Raw genomic sequence first — 18,854 nt, 5'->3', positions numbered from 1 at the left:
GTTTTATGTAAATATGTTTTTACTGGTGAGATGGAGGGAGACAGGAAGAGAGGGAGAGAAAGGTAAAAAGGAACAAGGAACTGACAATTAGGGACAACTAATCACCAAGTGTGTAGCCAAGCGCATCCCCCCACGCTGGTGCCAGCGCTTGCACTGTGCTTGAACCTGCGCTGAATGCCAACGGCAGATAATTATAAACCCGCAGGGCAGCCTCCTCTGTGCAGAGGGAGGAATGGAGCCTCAGCCAAGCCTGAACTCCTGACCTTCTTCACACACCAAGCGTCTGTTGTGGGCTTCAGGAGGTGCAAGATGGGTCACAGCAAGCCGTGAGGCAACTAGGAGAAAATGGGGGAGAGGGGAGAGTGAGTGGTTGAAGGCGGGTGGTGAGCAGGGAGGGTACAGTGGGGGGTGGAGGGATATGGCGGAGGAGGGTCACTTGTTTGTTGGCATTCTTTGGTTGAAGCTCCTGACCAACCATGGAGAAGAGCGAAAACACTTGACAAATCAGAGTGAAACCAACAGTAAAAAATCTCCTTTGTTTGGTTATCTCCTTTCTCTTTATCAGCATTCATTAGCTGGGGAAATGTACCTGTTTCAAACCTTTGCATTGAAAGAAAAGCCTTTGTTTGAGCTGGATCATCTTTTAACTTATTATTACATTGTCCTGCATTGTTAACATTTAACTCTTTGAGTCTTGATTGCTTAAAGGTCCTGTTCTTGCGAATTGTTGTTCCACTGAAAAAAGCATTTAAGCAATAATAACAACAGCAACAACAATAAAGCCTTTTCAATATACTGGGAAGAGATTTAAAATGGAATAAGGCATCACCACATACACAGTGTGAAGACTCCAAGGACAAAGGCCTGGTCACCTTTGTTTACAAGCTGAGATCCAAGAATAACTCCATCCACCGGTTAAACTCGACTCCTTGCCATATAAGTAAATCCTTGATGTGATTCAGGTCCTGATACGTGATGTTTTAAAATTTGCATAAGTATTAGCAGAATATTTTTATTGCAGTGCTGGAAAAAGTTACTTTAATGTGCAAAAATTTAGTTTATTTAAAAGCTATTTCACCATTATTGCGTTAATATACTCTATTCATTTGTCCATGTTTGGTTTTTTTATGTTATTTGTCTATACAGTTAAGGGTGCTGGAGCCTGTACCAGCTGAAGCTGGTCAAGAGTGCGGTCCACACCCTGGACAGAGGCTGTCTCTCACAACTGATAATGCTGCTCGTTGCTTCACTTTCAATCCTTCAGCCTGGCTTTGTCAAATTAGCTTCTGTTCACTTGCAGAATTAGACACATTGCGATTTAACAAACTCCCATCTGAGAGTGTGCGTTCTTTGTTGATCAGCACCCACTTGTTAATATTGGCCAAAGTGGGTGCACAAAGTCCCATCCCACCTCATCCTACTGTTAGTTAAGCCAAGTTATTGCCACATGTTTGTGATGTTTTTTACCGCAGGCCAAGAGCACATAAAGAAAATATAACAAACAACTGTCATAACCGAGAGTTGAATTTCTCTTCTCTTTAGGTGGCATGCAATCACCAGACTGTAACCAAAGCACAGAGGCCAGTATTAGAGCCTTACAGTGTTACAGCGATTAGAAACTGCAATGCAAAAGCCAGGCAGTATTGCACTCATATTGCATCACTGCATGTCATATGCTAAAGTTTCTAATGTGGTGCCGCAGGCAATTTATTTTTGTTTTTTCACTCCTCGCTTACAAGTGTAAATCTTGTATTCAGGTTTATAAAAAAGAAGCTTGTAGTTAAAGTCACTGTGACCTCATCACTCTCCAGAAACAAAAAAGCCATTATCTCCTGGATCCTGGCGTTAATTTTCCTATCTGCTCTGTCAAGTCAGAAATGTCGGCAGACCACCTCGGCTCATCTGGTCTCCTGTTCTCATCGTGAAGATCTCTCTTGCTTTGCACTTTGCCAATTTCCCATGATTGAATGTAATTGGGACCAGATAACCCCCTCCCCCTCTCTCCTCAGCAGTCTTTGATCACTTCTGACCTGGCTCCAGCTCAACTCTGACACACTGGCAACCATTTCTTGGGTGGTTTGTGATTGCTCACAGACAGACAGTGAGATATATTGAGTATTGATGTGTGAGCCACAAAACTCAGCTCACTGCAGTGAATATTACATCTGAGTTCTCAGGGACTGTTAGAGTTCAGGCAAGAACAGAAACACAGATAATACACCTATATGTGCACTGGGATAGTGTGAGGGTATTTTATTTATTTACTTACTGTTTTTTTGTGGGGTTGTTTATGTATGTGTTCGTGCATTTCGGGAGTTATTGTCTTGAGAGAAGAGAACAAGATGTGCAAAAAGATTCCCGAATTTGATTCAGGAGATTTGTAAATCCTCTGCAAATTACTGTTGCCTATTTCTTTTCTCCCCGCCGTTCTCCTCTTTGAAACTCGTCTTCTGAGGCAATCGCTCCCAGATGGAGAATATTAAATGTAATCACTTCCATTTGCTGGCTCTTTTACTCTCACTGCGAGGTGACACACTGTCTCCGTCTGACATCTCCTCGCAATGGACAGTTACCGAGAATTCATCAATCACTTGAGACGAGGAACTTTGACACCCCGAATCTGGTAGAAATCTTGTTATTTGATAACCCAGAGGAATCTACAAATCTGCTTGTGTGACTGATAGGTGTATATTTTCTGCACTGTGTGCGAGTGCCCCCGTCAGTGCTATTCTCTGTGGTGTTTCAAAAGTGTCAGGTGCACTCAATATAAATTTCATAAGCACATATAGTGCACAGGGCACATACATACTGATGGAGGTTGCCGTTTGATTCTAATACTGTGTCGAGGGTATTGGCTCAGCTTTAAAGTTAGCCATGTGCCTTACAGCTATTCTGCCATCAGAAATTTCAACCTGCCATACAGAAGAGATGAAAATCAGAGATGAGCGAGCCCGACATGTGGAATTAATGGTGCCCACGTTTCTACCTTCCGACTTTATACATCTTTTACTCCATCTTAATACAAGTGAAAGCCTCTTCTTATGTCCTCATTTTGAATTTGTTCCTCTTAATCTTTCTGTACTTCCTCTATCTTGCCCAACCACTGCTGTCTACGCTGACCTCCTACCATCGCTCACTCTCTTTCGCTCTCGCCTCTATTCTTCTTTCCCTCGGACAGACAATAAAGCAAGCTTTTCCATGGCTGACCTGCAATTCACCCCTCCCTGTGCACCATCCCATACCAGAGACAGCGAGGGTGAGTTACAGCTCAGGCTCCAGTGTGGTGCTGTGCCGTCGCAGATTCTGGACCAGAATTTGGGTCCCACAGGACCAGTCTGCTGTGTACCGTTCAGCACTGATGGGGTCACGTAGACTCCTGACATGCACGCACTACTGTTCTTTGGGGAGGGGGGGGGTGAGATTTAAAATGTAGGAAAGAGCCAGTTCTGGCAAGGACCTGCAGTTCCACTTAGGTCAAGGTGACTCCTCTCACATGCACTCCTTCTTGAGACAAAACCAGAGCAAATTTTGACCTTCATCTTATCCCACGTATGCGCTTCTCTGGGCTTTTCTCACGACCCTCCTTTGACACAGACACATCGTCGACCTTTGCATCTGTCAAATTATTCTTCATGCGAATCAGATGTTGCAGAGACGGGAAAGAGAGTTCTCCTTTGCTGCTTGGCTGCTCACTAGAGGAGGAGCACCTGTTTCCAAATAAATCTAAGATAAAAAAAAAAATGATACACTGCAGCTCGATCGTGTGTCTGGAAATGTGGAAATCTGATTCCTTGTGCGCACACAGATATTCCCTCCCACGTGAATTCTTCATTTATATCTCCTCAGGTTGCAAGTTTTCGCTTATCTTAAGTGAATTTAAGAATTCTACATTTGAAATACCGGCTGAGAGTCACATGTTTTGCCAGCAGCTTTCATCCCAGTGAGGCTCAGAGCATTTTGACCTCAGGGTCCCGGGGTTGAGGTAGAGGCGCAGTCAGCCCTCACTGGTGGAACCATGAACCGTGTCAGGTCATGTCAGCTCTCTGCTCAGCTCCCCTTACTTGAATGTAAATAAAGCCAGTCTAGCTTGGTTCCACATCAACAATACTACTGACTCTCTTTTGTTCGGGCTAACGGATGACATTCTGATGGGAGGCTCTGTTATTTAAACCTCTTTTTTTTTGCCACTTTTGAAAGCTGGAGCCTCACATTAAATGGACAGACGCTTGAATGTTGATCCTCTCACCTATTTCTCTGCTGGACAATAAATAAACAAATTTATCAAAGATGCAAGACATGTGTTGTTTCCATACCATATTGTGACCTAAAAGGACTAATCAGATCTTTTCTTGGCACAAGCGAAATCCAATTCAAGCATTGCTCCATCGCCAAGAATAACCCATTTTAACTCAGGACCTCATCCCAAAGTAAAGAACGAGGAGAGCAGAGACCAGGTCCCAAGAGGTCATAAATTGTTGAGACAGACCCAGTTTAGGCAGGGAATTGAGCGCAAGCAGAAGCTCCCTTAAAGAGTCTAGTGGTCTCTGTTTCTCCCAGAGTTTAACCCTATCACCTCTTCTTACTGGCTGCTCCTTTATTCAGTAGGCTGATTTATTGAAGTTCACAAGGGAGAAAAACAAGCGTAGCATAACCATCAGCCCTGCCTGTGATAAATGACCCACACCGCTATCTTCATCTCAAGTGGGACCTACAGTTCCAGTGGGTGAGAATGAGTCTGTTGGCATGTAGCAGGATTATATTTTTATTTTATTTTATTTTTTTACATAAGAGAGACACTTTTATGTTTGTTTTATGCTTATCCTTATACAAAAGAATTAACAATACATGGATATAAATATTTCAAAGCAGCTCTTTTTGCTGTACTTCCACTACTACTTTGTAGTTTTTTCTATTGTCTTCCACTGTGTCGCCCAGTGTCCCCCTTATCCCTTGTCGTGCCCCTGGCTGTCCCAGTGCAACATAGCCCCTCTTCTCCCCAAATGAAATTCTTTGGAAAGTCATTTTATATCACCCTTTGACTGTGCATTGAACTGTAAAACCACCCCATTGGAAACAAAATAAAAGGATAGGAGAGGGAGAGAAGGGGGTGGGAGTGGTGGTGGTGGTGGGGGTGCAAGGAGGAGAATTATAATTCTTTGCAGGCCTTTGGTATTAACCCAAACACCAGAGCTGTCAGCAGTTCAGAGAGGGAGGTGCGAGGGGCAAACATTCAGTGTTAATTGGCACTTTGTAAGCTCTGAGTCTTCCTTTTGTGAGGGGAGTGGAAGAGAGAGTGAGTGTGCAAGAGGGAGGAGGAGGGTTGTAGGGGGGAGTGGTCAGCAGAGGAGGGGGGGAGAGAGAGAGAGAGTGAGCTTGTTCTTGTAGGTTTGTTGGGTCTTGTTGAGGGTGTTTACGGTTCACTTCTTATCCTTTGTTAATTGGGCATTCTCTCCCCCAATGAAAAAATAAAAAAAAGAATTCATGTAACCCCCAGCCTGCCACCCATGCTCCCTGTGACTCACCCCACCACCCAGATCAGCAAGAGAGGGATAAATGACAGGAACATAACGAAGGGATTGTCCCGGGCATGTCATTTAAGTTTTACACGCTCTCAGTTTGACCAAAATCGCACTGACATTGTTAATGTTTGTGGCAACTCCTACCAAACAATTGGGAAAAAATAACATGGAATTATGTTATTTCTTAAATTTGCTCTGGGAAAATTTGGGCTTGTTTATTCTTATTTTCACTCATCTCGTTTCTTCTTCATCATCTTTTTTTTTTCGCCTCCACAGATGCCAAAGAAGCAAACGTGAAATCCTCGACTTTATTTTTAAGAGTTAAAATGGTATTTTTCTCCTTGCGAGCAGGAGACTCTCAGCTTTCTTCCACAAACTTCCATCTGATGCCCTGGATGTTAATGATGATAGAGGACAGCAGGGATAGAACAATGTTAGACCATTTGGTACAGGATGTGAAAACACCCTGTCTGTCCTCTTTGTGGATCCGCTCCTTCCGCCAATGTGTTTGGAGTTATCTGAACTAATTAGACAGGAACAGACTGGCAAACACGCACACACACACAAACACACACACACAAATACAGAAGGAACGATAGGAAGGCACCTGTGTTTGAAAAAGTTCAGGGCAGAAGAGGGGGGTGTTGTTGGCATGAGGCTGTTGCACTCGGCTTCACAGCACCTCTGGCCTCTTTCTGTCTCTCTCCCACCAACTGATGTAAATAATAATAGAACCAGTACTGAAAAGACACAGGTGTTAACCATTGTGCTGCTCTGAATGGACTTGGGGGAAAGAGGTCAGGGGTCACAGGGCCACCTCAGCCACCTCGCACACACCCACAGTTTATATTCACACTGGCGCTCCCTTTCATAGGTTCTCATCTCGTTGCCCTGTCCTCCCCCGTCTCGCTTGCTCACGCTCTCCTTTTGTTATCATAGCTTAATGTTTTGTGAAAACTTTTCAGAGGTCACGAACGAGCTCGGTGTTCAGGAAGATTAACATTCTTTTCAAAACAAATCATCTCACACAGCTAAAAAATAAATAAATGCGTGGAATATATAAAATCTAGCACTTACATGAAAGAAAAAATGAGAATATTTATGGTGTTTGTTTTGCAGTACCATGCTGGTACCTGCAATTCACGCAAGCAGCTCAGAATTCACACAAATGTCAGACTTGACCTTACACTCACACTCTACAGCTTTAAAGATGTTTATATTTCTAAGATAACTTATAGAAGAAAAGGGAACTCTTTCAGGTTCACACTAGCATTGTAATGAAAATGTTGAACCATTGCTTTAATAACCCATTGCTATTATCATAAACTGTTTCATTTGGTTTCTGGATCTCAGATTTTGAAGCACGTTATTTGCATTGTCTAATAATTTCTTTGTTGTTGCTGTTGTTGTCATCAACAAGCCCCATCTTAGTAATGGACAAATCACATACTAGACTCTCAGAAGGACCTCACAGTAGACCATATCTATTAGAAACTTCGACATCCAGTGACTGGATTTAGACGAGAGGAAGCCAAGCAGGCAGCTACTAGCTACTACTGCTGCATTCCTGTCATAGTACATAGTATACATGGTATAGATCTGTGTGTTACCTTTGACCCTGCATAGATATTAACAGTACCTTATCATGAGACACCTATTTCCCATTCTCAGCATTTGGTCAATTATTTTCACTGCAGCGGTGGCCGTGATTAATGTCAAGCACGAAGGCAATATACACAAGCCAGCACACATGCATACCACGCCAAGGCCCCATTTTCTGTTGAGCTCGACGAAATGATGGATGGAGCCGGACAGAATTTGTGGAGTAGTACCTTTGTGCTCAAAGAAGCAGGACAAGAAAGAGTTATAAACTGGGACTGGTGCATCAGATTATTTTCATGGATAGGTGACTATTTATGGTCTGAAACATGACATGTCTGCTGCATCAGCAAACTTTGTGTGCAAATGTAAAACTGAGGACACACTATATGATATGTGCAAAAAGGTAATAGACTTATTTTCCATTTAATTGATTTTATTACTGTAGCACACCTAAGGTCTGTCTGTAGATACAGAGATTAAATCATGCTGAATCACCGAGAAAAAGCTGGATTCAAACTGCACTACAGGCCTCAGTAAGTAGGAGTCTGATTGGCTAATCAGTCGGCTACCTTCCAACTTTTATGTGCAGTCAGTAAAGCAGAGAGGATCTACTTTATTCCCAGCCTTGGCTGTTTGTGGTCACAATGAAAATGTTTGATCTTTATTTACAGCTTTGACTAGGAAAAAAACCCTTGATGATAGAAGAAATATATCTGTAGCATTTGCAGAAGTGGATAATAATGAAAAGAAACGTAAATAAAATAGTGGATGTTTTAAAGATTTAGTGTTTACTTTATCTTCTGTGTGTATTCTGCTGTCAATGTTGTGGGAGGATGCTCCTCAGCATGTAAGAGCCATGCACAGCGCAGATAGAGATGCTGGAGAAGGGTGAGAGGATTTATTACCCGGCATTAGGAGCACTAATCTGTTGCAGGTGTTTCTGGCTGTTCTCCCAGGCCATGCCTGCTCCCCTCTCCAGGAGGCCCCACCATTGTGCGTGCATGTGTGACAGAAGAGAAGACAGCAGGAGGGAAAGGAACGGAAAGATTTTTCTCTTTCCATGCTGTCTGCAGGGAGATTATACCATTTCCAAAATCCTCTCCAATCACCAGCAGTGTCGAGATCAAGACAAAGAGAACATGTATTCCAATGACTTCTTGTCATCAGTCATATCAGTCACAGAAAACTGCAGAGTGCAAGTGAACTGTGAAAACTCCTTTATTATATATCAAGGACGTCGTATTCTTCTTAGAGAATTTCGTGTAAATATATTCAAAAGGAACAGTTTGTTTCTCAACTTTTCAAACTACTTTTAGTGAGTCTTTTTTGTGACAAGGACAGCTCACTCCTGGTATACAGTAGAAAACTGCTTTGACAGCAGGGGACAACTTCTAGGTTGTGTTACAATAGAGAAAGACCACCAGGATGGATTGAACCAACAGCTTCACAGGAAGCCTGTGGTGCCTTTGGGGATGATGAACAAAGGCACAAAGGAAGCCACTGAGAAAGTCCTGCTCTATAGGAAGTCTGCACCTACTGTGGCCAGCTTTGGGAAGACGAAACTAAATGAAATGGAAAAGAAAGGAGAAGGAGGACAATCCAGGGTTTGGAACACAGAGGATCACTATTGATATGTTGATGGGGGCTTAAAAATCACAAAATTCAAATTCAACACAAGTCTATTAAAGATAAAATATTTGGCATTGATTTGTTTCATTGCCATCAAATAAATGTTGCTCTGATTTTTAGGATTTTTATTTTTCTTAACTGTGAATGTGCTTGAAGCTAAGGCACTTCAACGGTTTGGCACTACTGCCCTCATGTGGATATTCAAAGTACTGATCAGGTTTGCTTTAACCTTTTTATTACCTTTAAGATGAAGAACAAATATTTCACTTCCTTAATGCAAAATGGTTTTATTTTTCACCTGTCTTTGCTTTTATGTGCATTTTATCTCCTTTTATCTTTGTGTGTGTGTGTGTGTGTGTGTGTGTGTGTGTGTGTGTGTGTGTGTGTGTGTGTGTGTGTGTGTGTGTGTGTGTGTGTGTATTTTGGGCTTAGATCCATTCCTACATTTCACATATCCACTCGGCTATATTACTGTATTTTAGGATTCAGCAAGGAAAACAAAGACTTAAGATTATTTATATTGTTTGTTGTCACCTGCTTTCATTTCCTTTTTGTCCTGTCAAATAAAAAAATGTAGAGTAACTTTAAAAAAACTCAAATTAATAAGAAGTGCTTCCATTCCCTTAAGGCCAAAACAGAGAGAATGAGGAGGAGCTTCTTCCCCCAGGCTATTCGGGCCCTGAATCGGGTGTAGGACTGGACTCTCTCACAAACACCACATCACCACACGCACTTTGGTTTTTCTTTTTGCACACTTCTTATAATTTATAATTTCTTTTTATTAATCATTTCTTACATAAACTGCTATTTGCACATTTTTACTGTAAATTTCTAAGTTAAAATCTGTAAATTTTTGTAGTAATCTGTAAATCTGTAAATCTTACTGTCAATTCTTACTGTCATTTAATGGTCGGGCATTGCACAGCAATAAGCATTTCACCTCATGTCATACTGTGTATGGTTGTGTGTGTGACAAATAAAATTTAAATTTGAATTTAAAGTATGAGAGGAAAGAATATGTTTATTGCTTTTCATCTTTTATTAGTGAATAGCAGAAATGTGAAACTTTAATATACCATTCATGGCTGAAAATCCTGAAAGGAAAGTGTGTGTGAGAGACAGAGAGAGTTGTCTTATTTGTAGTAAATCAGGTGTCTTCTTTCTGAATTTTCACTTAGTGGTGCAGTAACGGTTGGACAGCGGTGGCTGTGCTATGCAGATAGGAGCTAATCTCTTTGAGGGAGACGAAAATGAAACAATTTCAAGCCGTAAGCTTTTTTCCCCGTAGACATTTCATAACTGGACAGCTCTCAAAAGCAAGGCGAGAAAAGTGGAAACTGGAAAAGTCAAAGATTATGCCATAAAACTGGGTGTATTAAAATATGAAGGCTAAGATTAGGAGGAATGGAAGTGACATATACCGGCTACAGACGAGCTGTCCATGGTATAATCCTGCCCAGTGTGTACATCAACATAAAAAAAATCAATGGCAAAGCTGTAAGCCAACATCCAAGCCAAATTTCTGTGTTTTTAATTAAAGAGGTGTATAATTGTGCTTCAGATAAATGTTCTTCATGGGTTGTAGTTGTAGGAACGCTGGACCACATAGTCTGTAAAAGAAGGAATCCAATCTTTGGTGAGAGTCCAAATGTATGTGAACCAGGGGTAGAAAAGCTCTGGCTGTCTCGTAGCTCCTGTAATGATGATGTTCAGGGCGGCCTCTGTGGCGGGGTAGGCTGGCATGTTAACCTTTCCCCTAGGACACAAAAAATTCTTGCAATTAACTCATGTAAACAGCACAAATGATTTGACGGCAAATCTTTTTATGCATACTAACTTGACTTTGCTCATAGCTGTTTCGGTATCAATGAGCCCCAGTGTGCACACAGAGATGGACACATTGCTCTTCTTCATAGCCAACTCATGACGAAGAGACCCAAAGAACCCATTCAAGGCACTTTTTGTTGAGACGTATGGAGCTGTTAAGGGACTGGGCATTTTACCTGTGAAGCATCAACAGCTGTTAGGGCTTTTCTGGAGTTTTCAAACTTAACATGTCTCAAATTTCCTCTGCTAATCGATTCTTGGAGCTACTTTTGGTTGCTCCCTTATGTGGTTCGATAACCAAGGAGTCACCACAGCGGGTCGCTCCGCATGCTTGACTAGGCAGCTTTTTCTTTCTTTACACTGGATTCCCTCAGGGAATGTGTCAGGAAAACTGGATGGTCCACAACAGGACATTAGGCAAAAACACATATGATGGCTAAGGTGATAAATATCACTAATGTGGCTAAATTAATTAAAACTTGAAATTCATCTTGGCTCATTCTATTGTTGATAGCTGATAAAAACATGAGCAGTCACTGGAAATGCTAAGCTGTTTTGTTGTTCTCCTACTTGGGAAACATCTTTTAAATTATTATGTAAAAGTGATTAACAAAGAAATTTATCATAATGTACATATCACGTTCATGAAAAAATTATATTGCTACTATTTTTTATTAGTAGTAGTAGAATTTGCCTTTAAAATTAAAGCAATTAAGTAAATTGTAATTAGTGAATAAAAACAATAGCAAGTATAGTAAATAAATCTCCAAAAGTTGAATCTGTTCATCTGGACGTAGCGTTTTGTGGGAGAAACGTTTCGTCACTCATCCAAGTGACTTCTTCAGTCTCAGCTGACTGCAGGTTTCCCCAAACCTTATAAACAATACATTTGCATAATGACTGAAACCAGCCCACTGAAAGAACAATGGGCTGTGAGGTCAGTTCCTTAATCATAATTATGCAAATTCCCATGACCATTGATCAACAATCACTGACCAAAACCCACTGATCAAAGACCACTGATCAATGGCCATGAGTACCATTCAAAGAGAGTTGGGGAATGGCTGCAATCACAGCATTGTAAGATGGCGAAAGATGTACCCTTAGGCCCCCTCCTCGATTCAGAGATGGTCTTTCCCTTTTCACGTAAATGGCCTCCTTGACTCCGCGCTCAAACCAGCGTTCCTCCCTGTCCAGGATGTGTACATCCTCATCATTGAAAGAGTGTCCACTGGCCTGTAGGTGTGAATAGACTGCAGAGTCCTGGCCTGACGAGGTAGCTCTTCTGTGTTGTGCCATCCGCTTCGCTAGAGGTTGTTTGGTTTCCCCGATGTATAAATCCTGGCAATCCTCCTGGCACTTAACAGCGTACACTATGTTACTCTGTTTGTGTCGGGGGACCCGATCCTTGGGGTGGACCAGTTTTTGGTGCAGCGTATTTTGGGGTTTAAAAGCCACAGAGACCCGGTGTTTAGAAAAAATGCGTCTCAACTGTTCCGATACTCCTGACACATATGGGATCACTACAGGTTTTCGCTTGGGCAGCGGTTGTCCTTCTCTCCTAGATCGGCTGGAGCTTTCTTTAGGTGTCTTTCCAGCTTTGACAAAAGTCCAGCTGGGATAACCACATTTACTCAGGGCCTTCTTGATGTGCTGTTCTTCTGCCTCCCTGGCCGCTGTGTCAGTGGGGATGGTGTTCGCTCTGTGTTGTAGCGTCCTGATGACACCCAGTTTGTGCTCCAGTGGATGATGAGAGTCAAACCTTAGATACTGATCCGTATGTGTAGGTTTACGGTACACGTCAGCTTTTAGATGTCCCCCATTACTGATGGAAATTTCACAGTCTAAGAAGGCTAACCTGCCACTTTTCATATCCTCCCTGGTGAATTTGATGTGTCGGTCCACCGAGTTAATGTGATCCGTGAAATGTAGTACGTCCTGAGATTTGACTTTCACATTTTTTTGAGCGCGGAGTCAAGGAGGCCATTTACGTGAAAAGGGAAAGACCATCTCTGAATCGAGGAGGGGGCCTAAGGGTACATCTTTCGCCATCTTACAATGCTGTGATTGCAGCCATTCCCCAACTCTCTGTGAATGGTACTCATGGCCATTGATCAGTGGTCTTTGATCAGTGGGTTTTGGTCAGTGATTGTTGATCAATGGTCATGGGAATTTGCATAATTATGATTAAGGAACTGACCTCACAGCCCATTGTTCTTTCAGTGGGCTGGTTTCAGTCATTATGCAAATATACTGTTTATAAGGTTTGGGGAAACCTGCAGTCAGCTGAGACTGAAGAAGTCACTTGGATGAGTGACGAAACGTTTCTCCCACAAAACGCTACGTCCAGATGAACAGATTCAACTTTTGGAGATTTACTTTCCTGGATGATTGAGAATGCATCAAGACATATAGTAAATAAAGTGTAATATAGCGCAGTATAGCCCCAGGAGCCTCTCAGAGGTTTCTTCCTGTTGAAAAGGAGTCTCTCCTTCCCCATGTTGCCAAGTGCTTGCTCATATGGCTTCATATGATTGTTTTGATTTTCTCCAAATTGTTGCATGGTTTTTACTTTACGATGTAAAGAGGCTTAAGATGACTGTTTTTGTGCTTTGGTTGAACTATAAAAACAAACCTACCTGCAAGTGAGGAAACAATCACCAGCGATCCTTTATTTTTCTCAAGAGAGGGCAAAGCTTTCCAGGCCATCTGAATATAGCTGAAGAAATTGATCTTTGTACACAAACAAACATTCATGAATGAGGGCATTCCTTTCATTTTATGTTTCTGATAGAGCATCAAAATGCTCCGTTACCTTCATCAGCCACTTGGCATGTTCTACGTCTCCATCCCACATGGCGACACGGGTCGAGCCGATGTGATTGAGAACCAGGTAATCCAAACCTCCCAGCTTCTTCAAGGCAAAATCTACCACTCGATCAAGGTCAGACTCATTGGACATGTCTGCTGCTATATAAAAAGCCTCCTGGGCTCCCAAACTCAGACACTTTTCTACTACCTGTTAGTCACAATCAATAAGAATGGCATGAGTCATATAGCTAAAACTGCTACTCCAAAGAACTAAAGAATATCCTCATGTACCTTATGAAATCAGGTATCCTCATGTACCTTCTGAGCTGCTTGATTTCTAAAATATCTTCCCTGACATGACTTACATAAACACTAGAACTAAATGACAGCATCTTAGTAGAATTTGAGTAGTTTACATATTAACTGACCTTCTGTAGTGTGTCCTTGCTTCTTGCTGTAATAACAATCTTTGCTCCAAAGCGGGCGTAATGATATGCCATTTGTTCGCCGATGCCTTTACTGGACCCAGTCACCAATACTTTGGCACCTCTGAGAGATTCTGGAGCAAAATCATATACTATACTAATTGCATGTCATTATACTAATACACAAAACATGGTAAAGGTATAAGTGAAGCATTTAATAGCGATAATGCAGATGTGTTCAATGACCTTGAAACAATCCTTGCTGTTAATTGTCACTATATAAATAAAATATAATATGAGCCAAAACTGTGTCCTCATATGCTGTTGGTGTTATGGTCTCGGGTTTGCGTTGAATTTGTGTTTTTTTAGTAATATTGTTGACTTTTAGATTCTGTTTTGTATTTGTATTGGCTCTCTCACCCCTCATGCTTGATAATAGTTAAAGTCTTGTTTCCATCCACATATTAACAAAGAGAAGAAATATACAGAGCAGAAGTTTGTGAATATCAGATATCAGTATATCTGCAAATGTCTACAGAAGGAAACAAATTAAATGCTATTGTCCATTTGTGAAACATGCTTGTTTAAAATGTCAGAGTGATATACAAGGTGTGGTAGGTTGTAAACTAGCTAGATGCAAAGTGTTGTAATTGTTGAATGGAGTGCATGGCATGTGCAAGGGCATAACCAACAGTTCATTGACACAAATCAGATTAATTCAAATTCATTGCCTGTAGAAATGGATGTGCAAATCTCATAAACACATATTCTATTCATATAGAACACAGAAAACATGCCAAATGTTTAAAGAGAGAGAACATACTATTTAAATAACATTGATCTTGCAGGGCGAGTGTGGAATTATTATTATTATTTTAATATATATAAATATAACCGTGACAATCAAACAGAATCAGAATGTAGTGCTGCAGAGACGCCTGATCTCTTGCATGCAGAAACTTTTCCATATTCCTGGAATCTTTTGATGACATTATATAATGTCAGTGATAGGATATTTCAAGTTTTTGCTATTTTACATTAAAGAAATTGTTTGTCCAACCTCTGCCCATTTTTGTTTCTAAGACACTCTGCCTCTCTAAGACGCTCTTTTTATACACAGTCTTGTAGTTAATGAACCTAATTAGCTGAAACATTTTCCTCTAGCTTTTTCTTTTTGTACCACTTACTCTTCTAGTCTTTCGTTGCCCCTTTCCCAACCTTTTTGAGACATGTGGCTTCCATCAAGTTCAAGATGAGCTAATGTTATTCTTAAAATGGTGAATTTTCCTGGCTTTTGTCAGTTCTCCATGTTCTATTGTGAATAAAATATGGCTTTTTGAGAGTTGCAAATCATTCCACTCTGATTTCATTTGCATTTTAAAGTCGTTAAATTGCTTACTGTTTTCATAAAATATCCTAAAAACAATAAACCTTTACTATCCTTGTTAAAGAGATATCTTTGGTCCATGCAAATCAGATATTTATGTTATATGAGTTTACTTATTATGTGTAATAACTTTACATGTTTCATTCGGATGAGCTTAAGTTTCACAGTCCTGACTGTATGGCAAACATTTGATACGGAAAATGCAAACTATAATATCTGGGAGTAGGTGACGAGGAGAATACAGGAATATATAATTCACAAATTCATTCACTTGGCTTTCTTTTGCTGTGTGTTTGGATCATTACTCATCTGTAATGGGAAGTTCTGTGCCATCAGTTTTGCAGCATTTAACTGAATCTGACAACTGACTGACTTACACTTCAGAATTCCTCCTGCTATTTCTATCAGCAGTCTTAGATTCATGTTAATTCCTGTGAACCATTTGAATGCAAGTTCAACACTTGAACTTCACTTCAGACCTGTTATCTGCTTAATTGATGCACACGTCAACGTAAAGATGTTTATTAGAGATTACTTTTAAGCCTCAATCAAATTCAAAAGCAAGGTCATGAGTTAAAAGATAACTACTTCAGTTTTGGAAGGCACTGCATGTTTTTATTGTCCGCACAACTGATTCAATCACTCAAACATTAACTACAGAGCGCAATGATCTTTTACCTCGTATGAATCTTTCAACTTTAACTTCTAACCTAAGTAAATGTCATATGCAGACTCCTTTAAAATGCTTTCATACACTGTTTTCACGCCATTCATTTCATAAACAACACCCCTGCCTGTTGCAACCTGTAGCTCTAATACCACCTGTCTTTTATCAGCAGTACTGCTCTTTAGGTCATTGAACCAAAGTTTACAGATAAATACAGATTAATACTTGCTCTCAGTAACAATAAACATAATCGTACTTTACCTGCATCAAAATTGTTGGTCCATCTGATGGCCAGGAAAGCAACAAATATACAACTTAAAATAATCTTTATGAAAGCTTCCATTTTTAACAGCTTGCTGCTAGTTGTTTTGAAGTGTTGGGCTTTAGACAGTTCACGTTTGTGGACACAAACTGCCTTTTATGCAACCGCATTCCATTCACCCTCCTCCTGTCGCTCTGTAAGGGGGCGTGTTTTCAAAAGTGTTTCATTGAACTTCAATAAGGCCCGCCCTCAAACTCAAAGAGAAAGTGCTTTTTATCAACACATTTCCTTACAGTAGCTTTAACTTTTTATTTAATAAACCGCACAGTGTTTGATTTAATTTGCAATAAATAAATCCAAAAAGATAAGACATCAAATGCCATTTTTAGTCTGTCATGTTTAGCATCTACATGGATGTTAAAAAAATCACCCACAATAATGAGTTTATCTGAGCTGAGCACTAAATCAAACAAAAAGTTTGAGAAATCAGACAGAAACTCTGTGTACGGCCCAGGTGGACGATAGATGATGACAAATGAGACTGGTTTTTGAGTTTTCCAGCTGGGGTGGACAAGGCTAAGCATCTGGCTTTCAAATGAATTCAAACTCAGTCTTGGTCTTTGATTTTGGTTTAATTATCTAGTGTGGAAAATTGCTGCCACACTGCACCCTCGGCCTGAGCTTCGAGGATTCTGACAATTAGTGTTGATTCGTTTAAACTAACATAATCATCCTGCTGTAACCAGGTTTCTGTCAGGCAGAGTAAATCAATTTGTTGATCAATTATTAGTTAACATACTAACAGGTAATTAGAAGGAATGAGAGCTAGCTTTACAGATATTGCACTCGACATAGTTACTCAACAGTCACCATAAATATGATGAGTCCTCCATACTGTCACTAGATGGTGCTGAGGTCTCAATATTAAGGCAGCTCTAACCCTCATATTCTCCTCAAATATTACTAACACAGACAATGGTTCACATACAATTGTTGACCACACTTTGGTTACTTATTGAACACATAAATAGCCCCTTGATAATGAAACTCTAGCGCCACCATCAGGCCAAACTTTTAATTTAGAATAAATGTATCTTGTAAAGTTTGCATTCAAATCTTTTCAAAATTACTCAAAACATTAATGATCACAAGTGGATAAACCCTGTTGGTTTTTAGTGATGGCATGACCTTTTCTCTAGTGCCACCATCAGGTCAAACTTTCAGTTTTAGATTTAGTGTATCTTGAAAATTCTCCATCTAATTTTTTTTTCTAATTTTGGGTGCACACCCATGCCCATTAGAATGAATCCTGTTGACTTTTGTGACCCTAGACCTTTTACTCTAGTTTTACTCACCCCTCCTCTTTTCTTATCCGGGCTTGGGACCGGCAATGGCAGAGTTGAAGAGTTTTTTTGTTTTGTTTGAGGTTTTTTGTGTGTGTGTTTATGATTTTTTTATTTTTTCATATTTGGGGTGAAATTTAACAATTCGTGAAACAGAAAATAGTGACAACAAAAAAGTTGGGCTGAGACTTTTCTTTCTGTGACTTAGCTTTCTGTTAAGTCTCCTTTTCTTGGAGGCCCTGGATGGGCCTGGGCTCCCTTACCTTGTATTCAACCCCACCTCTGGCGCCAGTGCCCACCTCTCAATTTTAAATCCATGTAGACATTGAGGGTTCTCGGAGGGGCCGTGCTAACACCTGCTGCTCTCTGGCAGCAGCACCATGCCCTCCCGTGTTTTAAATGCACCTTAGAACAACACACAGCAACACTACACATGAGCGGGAGGAGGGAGGTTTGGGGTCTTCACACACCCCCGTTCTCTGCTGGCCATCGGGGCGGGGGGGCTCGGAGGAGGTGTTGGCCGTCCAATTGGGATCTGGGATGCGGGGCCTCCCTGCTGTTGCGGAGCCTGGGGTGGTCTGTTGCCTCCACCCTGGGGGAAAGGGTAACACCTCCTGGGTCTAGGTGCCGTTTCCCCCTCTAGGGGCGAGGGTACCTGGACCCGGGGTATAGAGTGTGTTTGGGGTGTGTGATTGTGTGTACATGTCCATGTATGTCTATCCCTACGTTGGGTGAGTGCTAAGTATTTGTATATGTGTGCATGAGGGTGGGAATGCATGTTTGTGCCTGTTTGTCTGTGTCTATATGTCAGGTAGGTTCTGTTTTTCTTTTCCTTCATCATTCTTTCTCCCTTTCCAATCCCTCTGTCATGTCTGTCCCCTCTGTAACAACTGAAAATAAAATAAAATAAATAATAACAACAAAGGTCGATCAAATGGACCAATACGGCAAGGTTGTGATGATCCATTTGGCAAAGTAAATTCATTGGGTATCCTTGATGGTCTTCAGACAACAATACTGATGGCTAAAGAACCAAATGGGACATGCAAAAAAGAAAAAAAAAAACTCCTTTTCTTTAGTTTTGCATTTCTAATTATTTCTCCCGAGTCCACATGCTGGCTTTCTTTATGAGCTTGGCTCTCTGCTTCAGGAGAGCTGTGGTAACTTTCCTCATAAGGAGGAATCTCCGTAAAGGTATCAGTCCTGCTTCAGTCCAACCTGCTCGCCCTCATGACTTCTACGAAGTTCCTCCTGTTACTCTTTAATCTGTGGAGGCTCTGCGCCATCCTGGTCCAGACTGGAGTTCCTCTCCTGCTGGTCTGTGAGAACCTTCTCCTCGTAAACATGCTGCTGTTAGAGGTCTGAAAAGACAAATACGGAAT

The 18,854-nt window shown here is 41.1% G+C and overlaps 1 protein-coding gene across 1 annotated transcript; it reads right to left on the bottom strand.

Annotated features, from left to right (window-relative positions):
• Positions 1-9,808: 9,808 nt before the first annotated feature.
• On the bottom strand, positions 9,809-16,270 carry LOC134620604 (hydroxysteroid 11-beta-dehydrogenase 1-like protein). The gene is made up of 6 exons (XM_063466823.1): positions 16,129-16,270; positions 13,817-13,947; positions 13,393-13,596; positions 13,217-13,310; positions 10,588-10,753; positions 9,809-10,506 (listed from the first exon to the last, which is right to left on the bottom strand). The coding sequence occupies exons 1-6, from the start codon at positions 16,208-16,210 to the stop codon at positions 10,323-10,325; spliced, it is 861 nt and encodes a 286-aa protein (XP_063322893.1). The 5' UTR covers positions 16,211-16,270; the 3' UTR covers positions 9,809-10,322.
• Positions 16,271-18,854: the final 2,584 nt, after the last annotated feature.

Source organism: Pelmatolapia mariae, linkage group LG23, assembly GCF_036321145.2.
Source record: "Pelmatolapia mariae isolate MD_Pm_ZW linkage group LG23, Pm_UMD_F_2, whole genome shotgun sequence".
NCBI classification, from domain to species: domain Eukaryota; kingdom Metazoa; phylum Chordata; class Actinopteri; order Cichliformes; family Cichlidae; genus Pelmatolapia; species Pelmatolapia mariae.
Note: the sequence above shows the minus strand (reverse complement) of the source record. Positions and strands in the feature narration are given on the sequence as shown.

Coding starts and splice junctions, on each gene's coding strand:
- LOC134620604 (XM_063466823.1), bottom strand. CDS start 16,210: ATGGAAGCTTTCATAAAGATTATTTTAAGTTGTATATTTGTTGCTTTC. Junction 10,754..13,216: donor GATTGTTTCCTCACTTGCAG/GTAGGTTTGTTT, acceptor GATGCTTCACAG/GTAAAATGCCCAGTCCCTTA. Junction 10,507..10,587: donor ACAGCTATGAGCAAAGTCAA/GTTAGTATGCAT, acceptor TTTGTGTCCTAG/GGGAAAGGTTAACATGCCAG.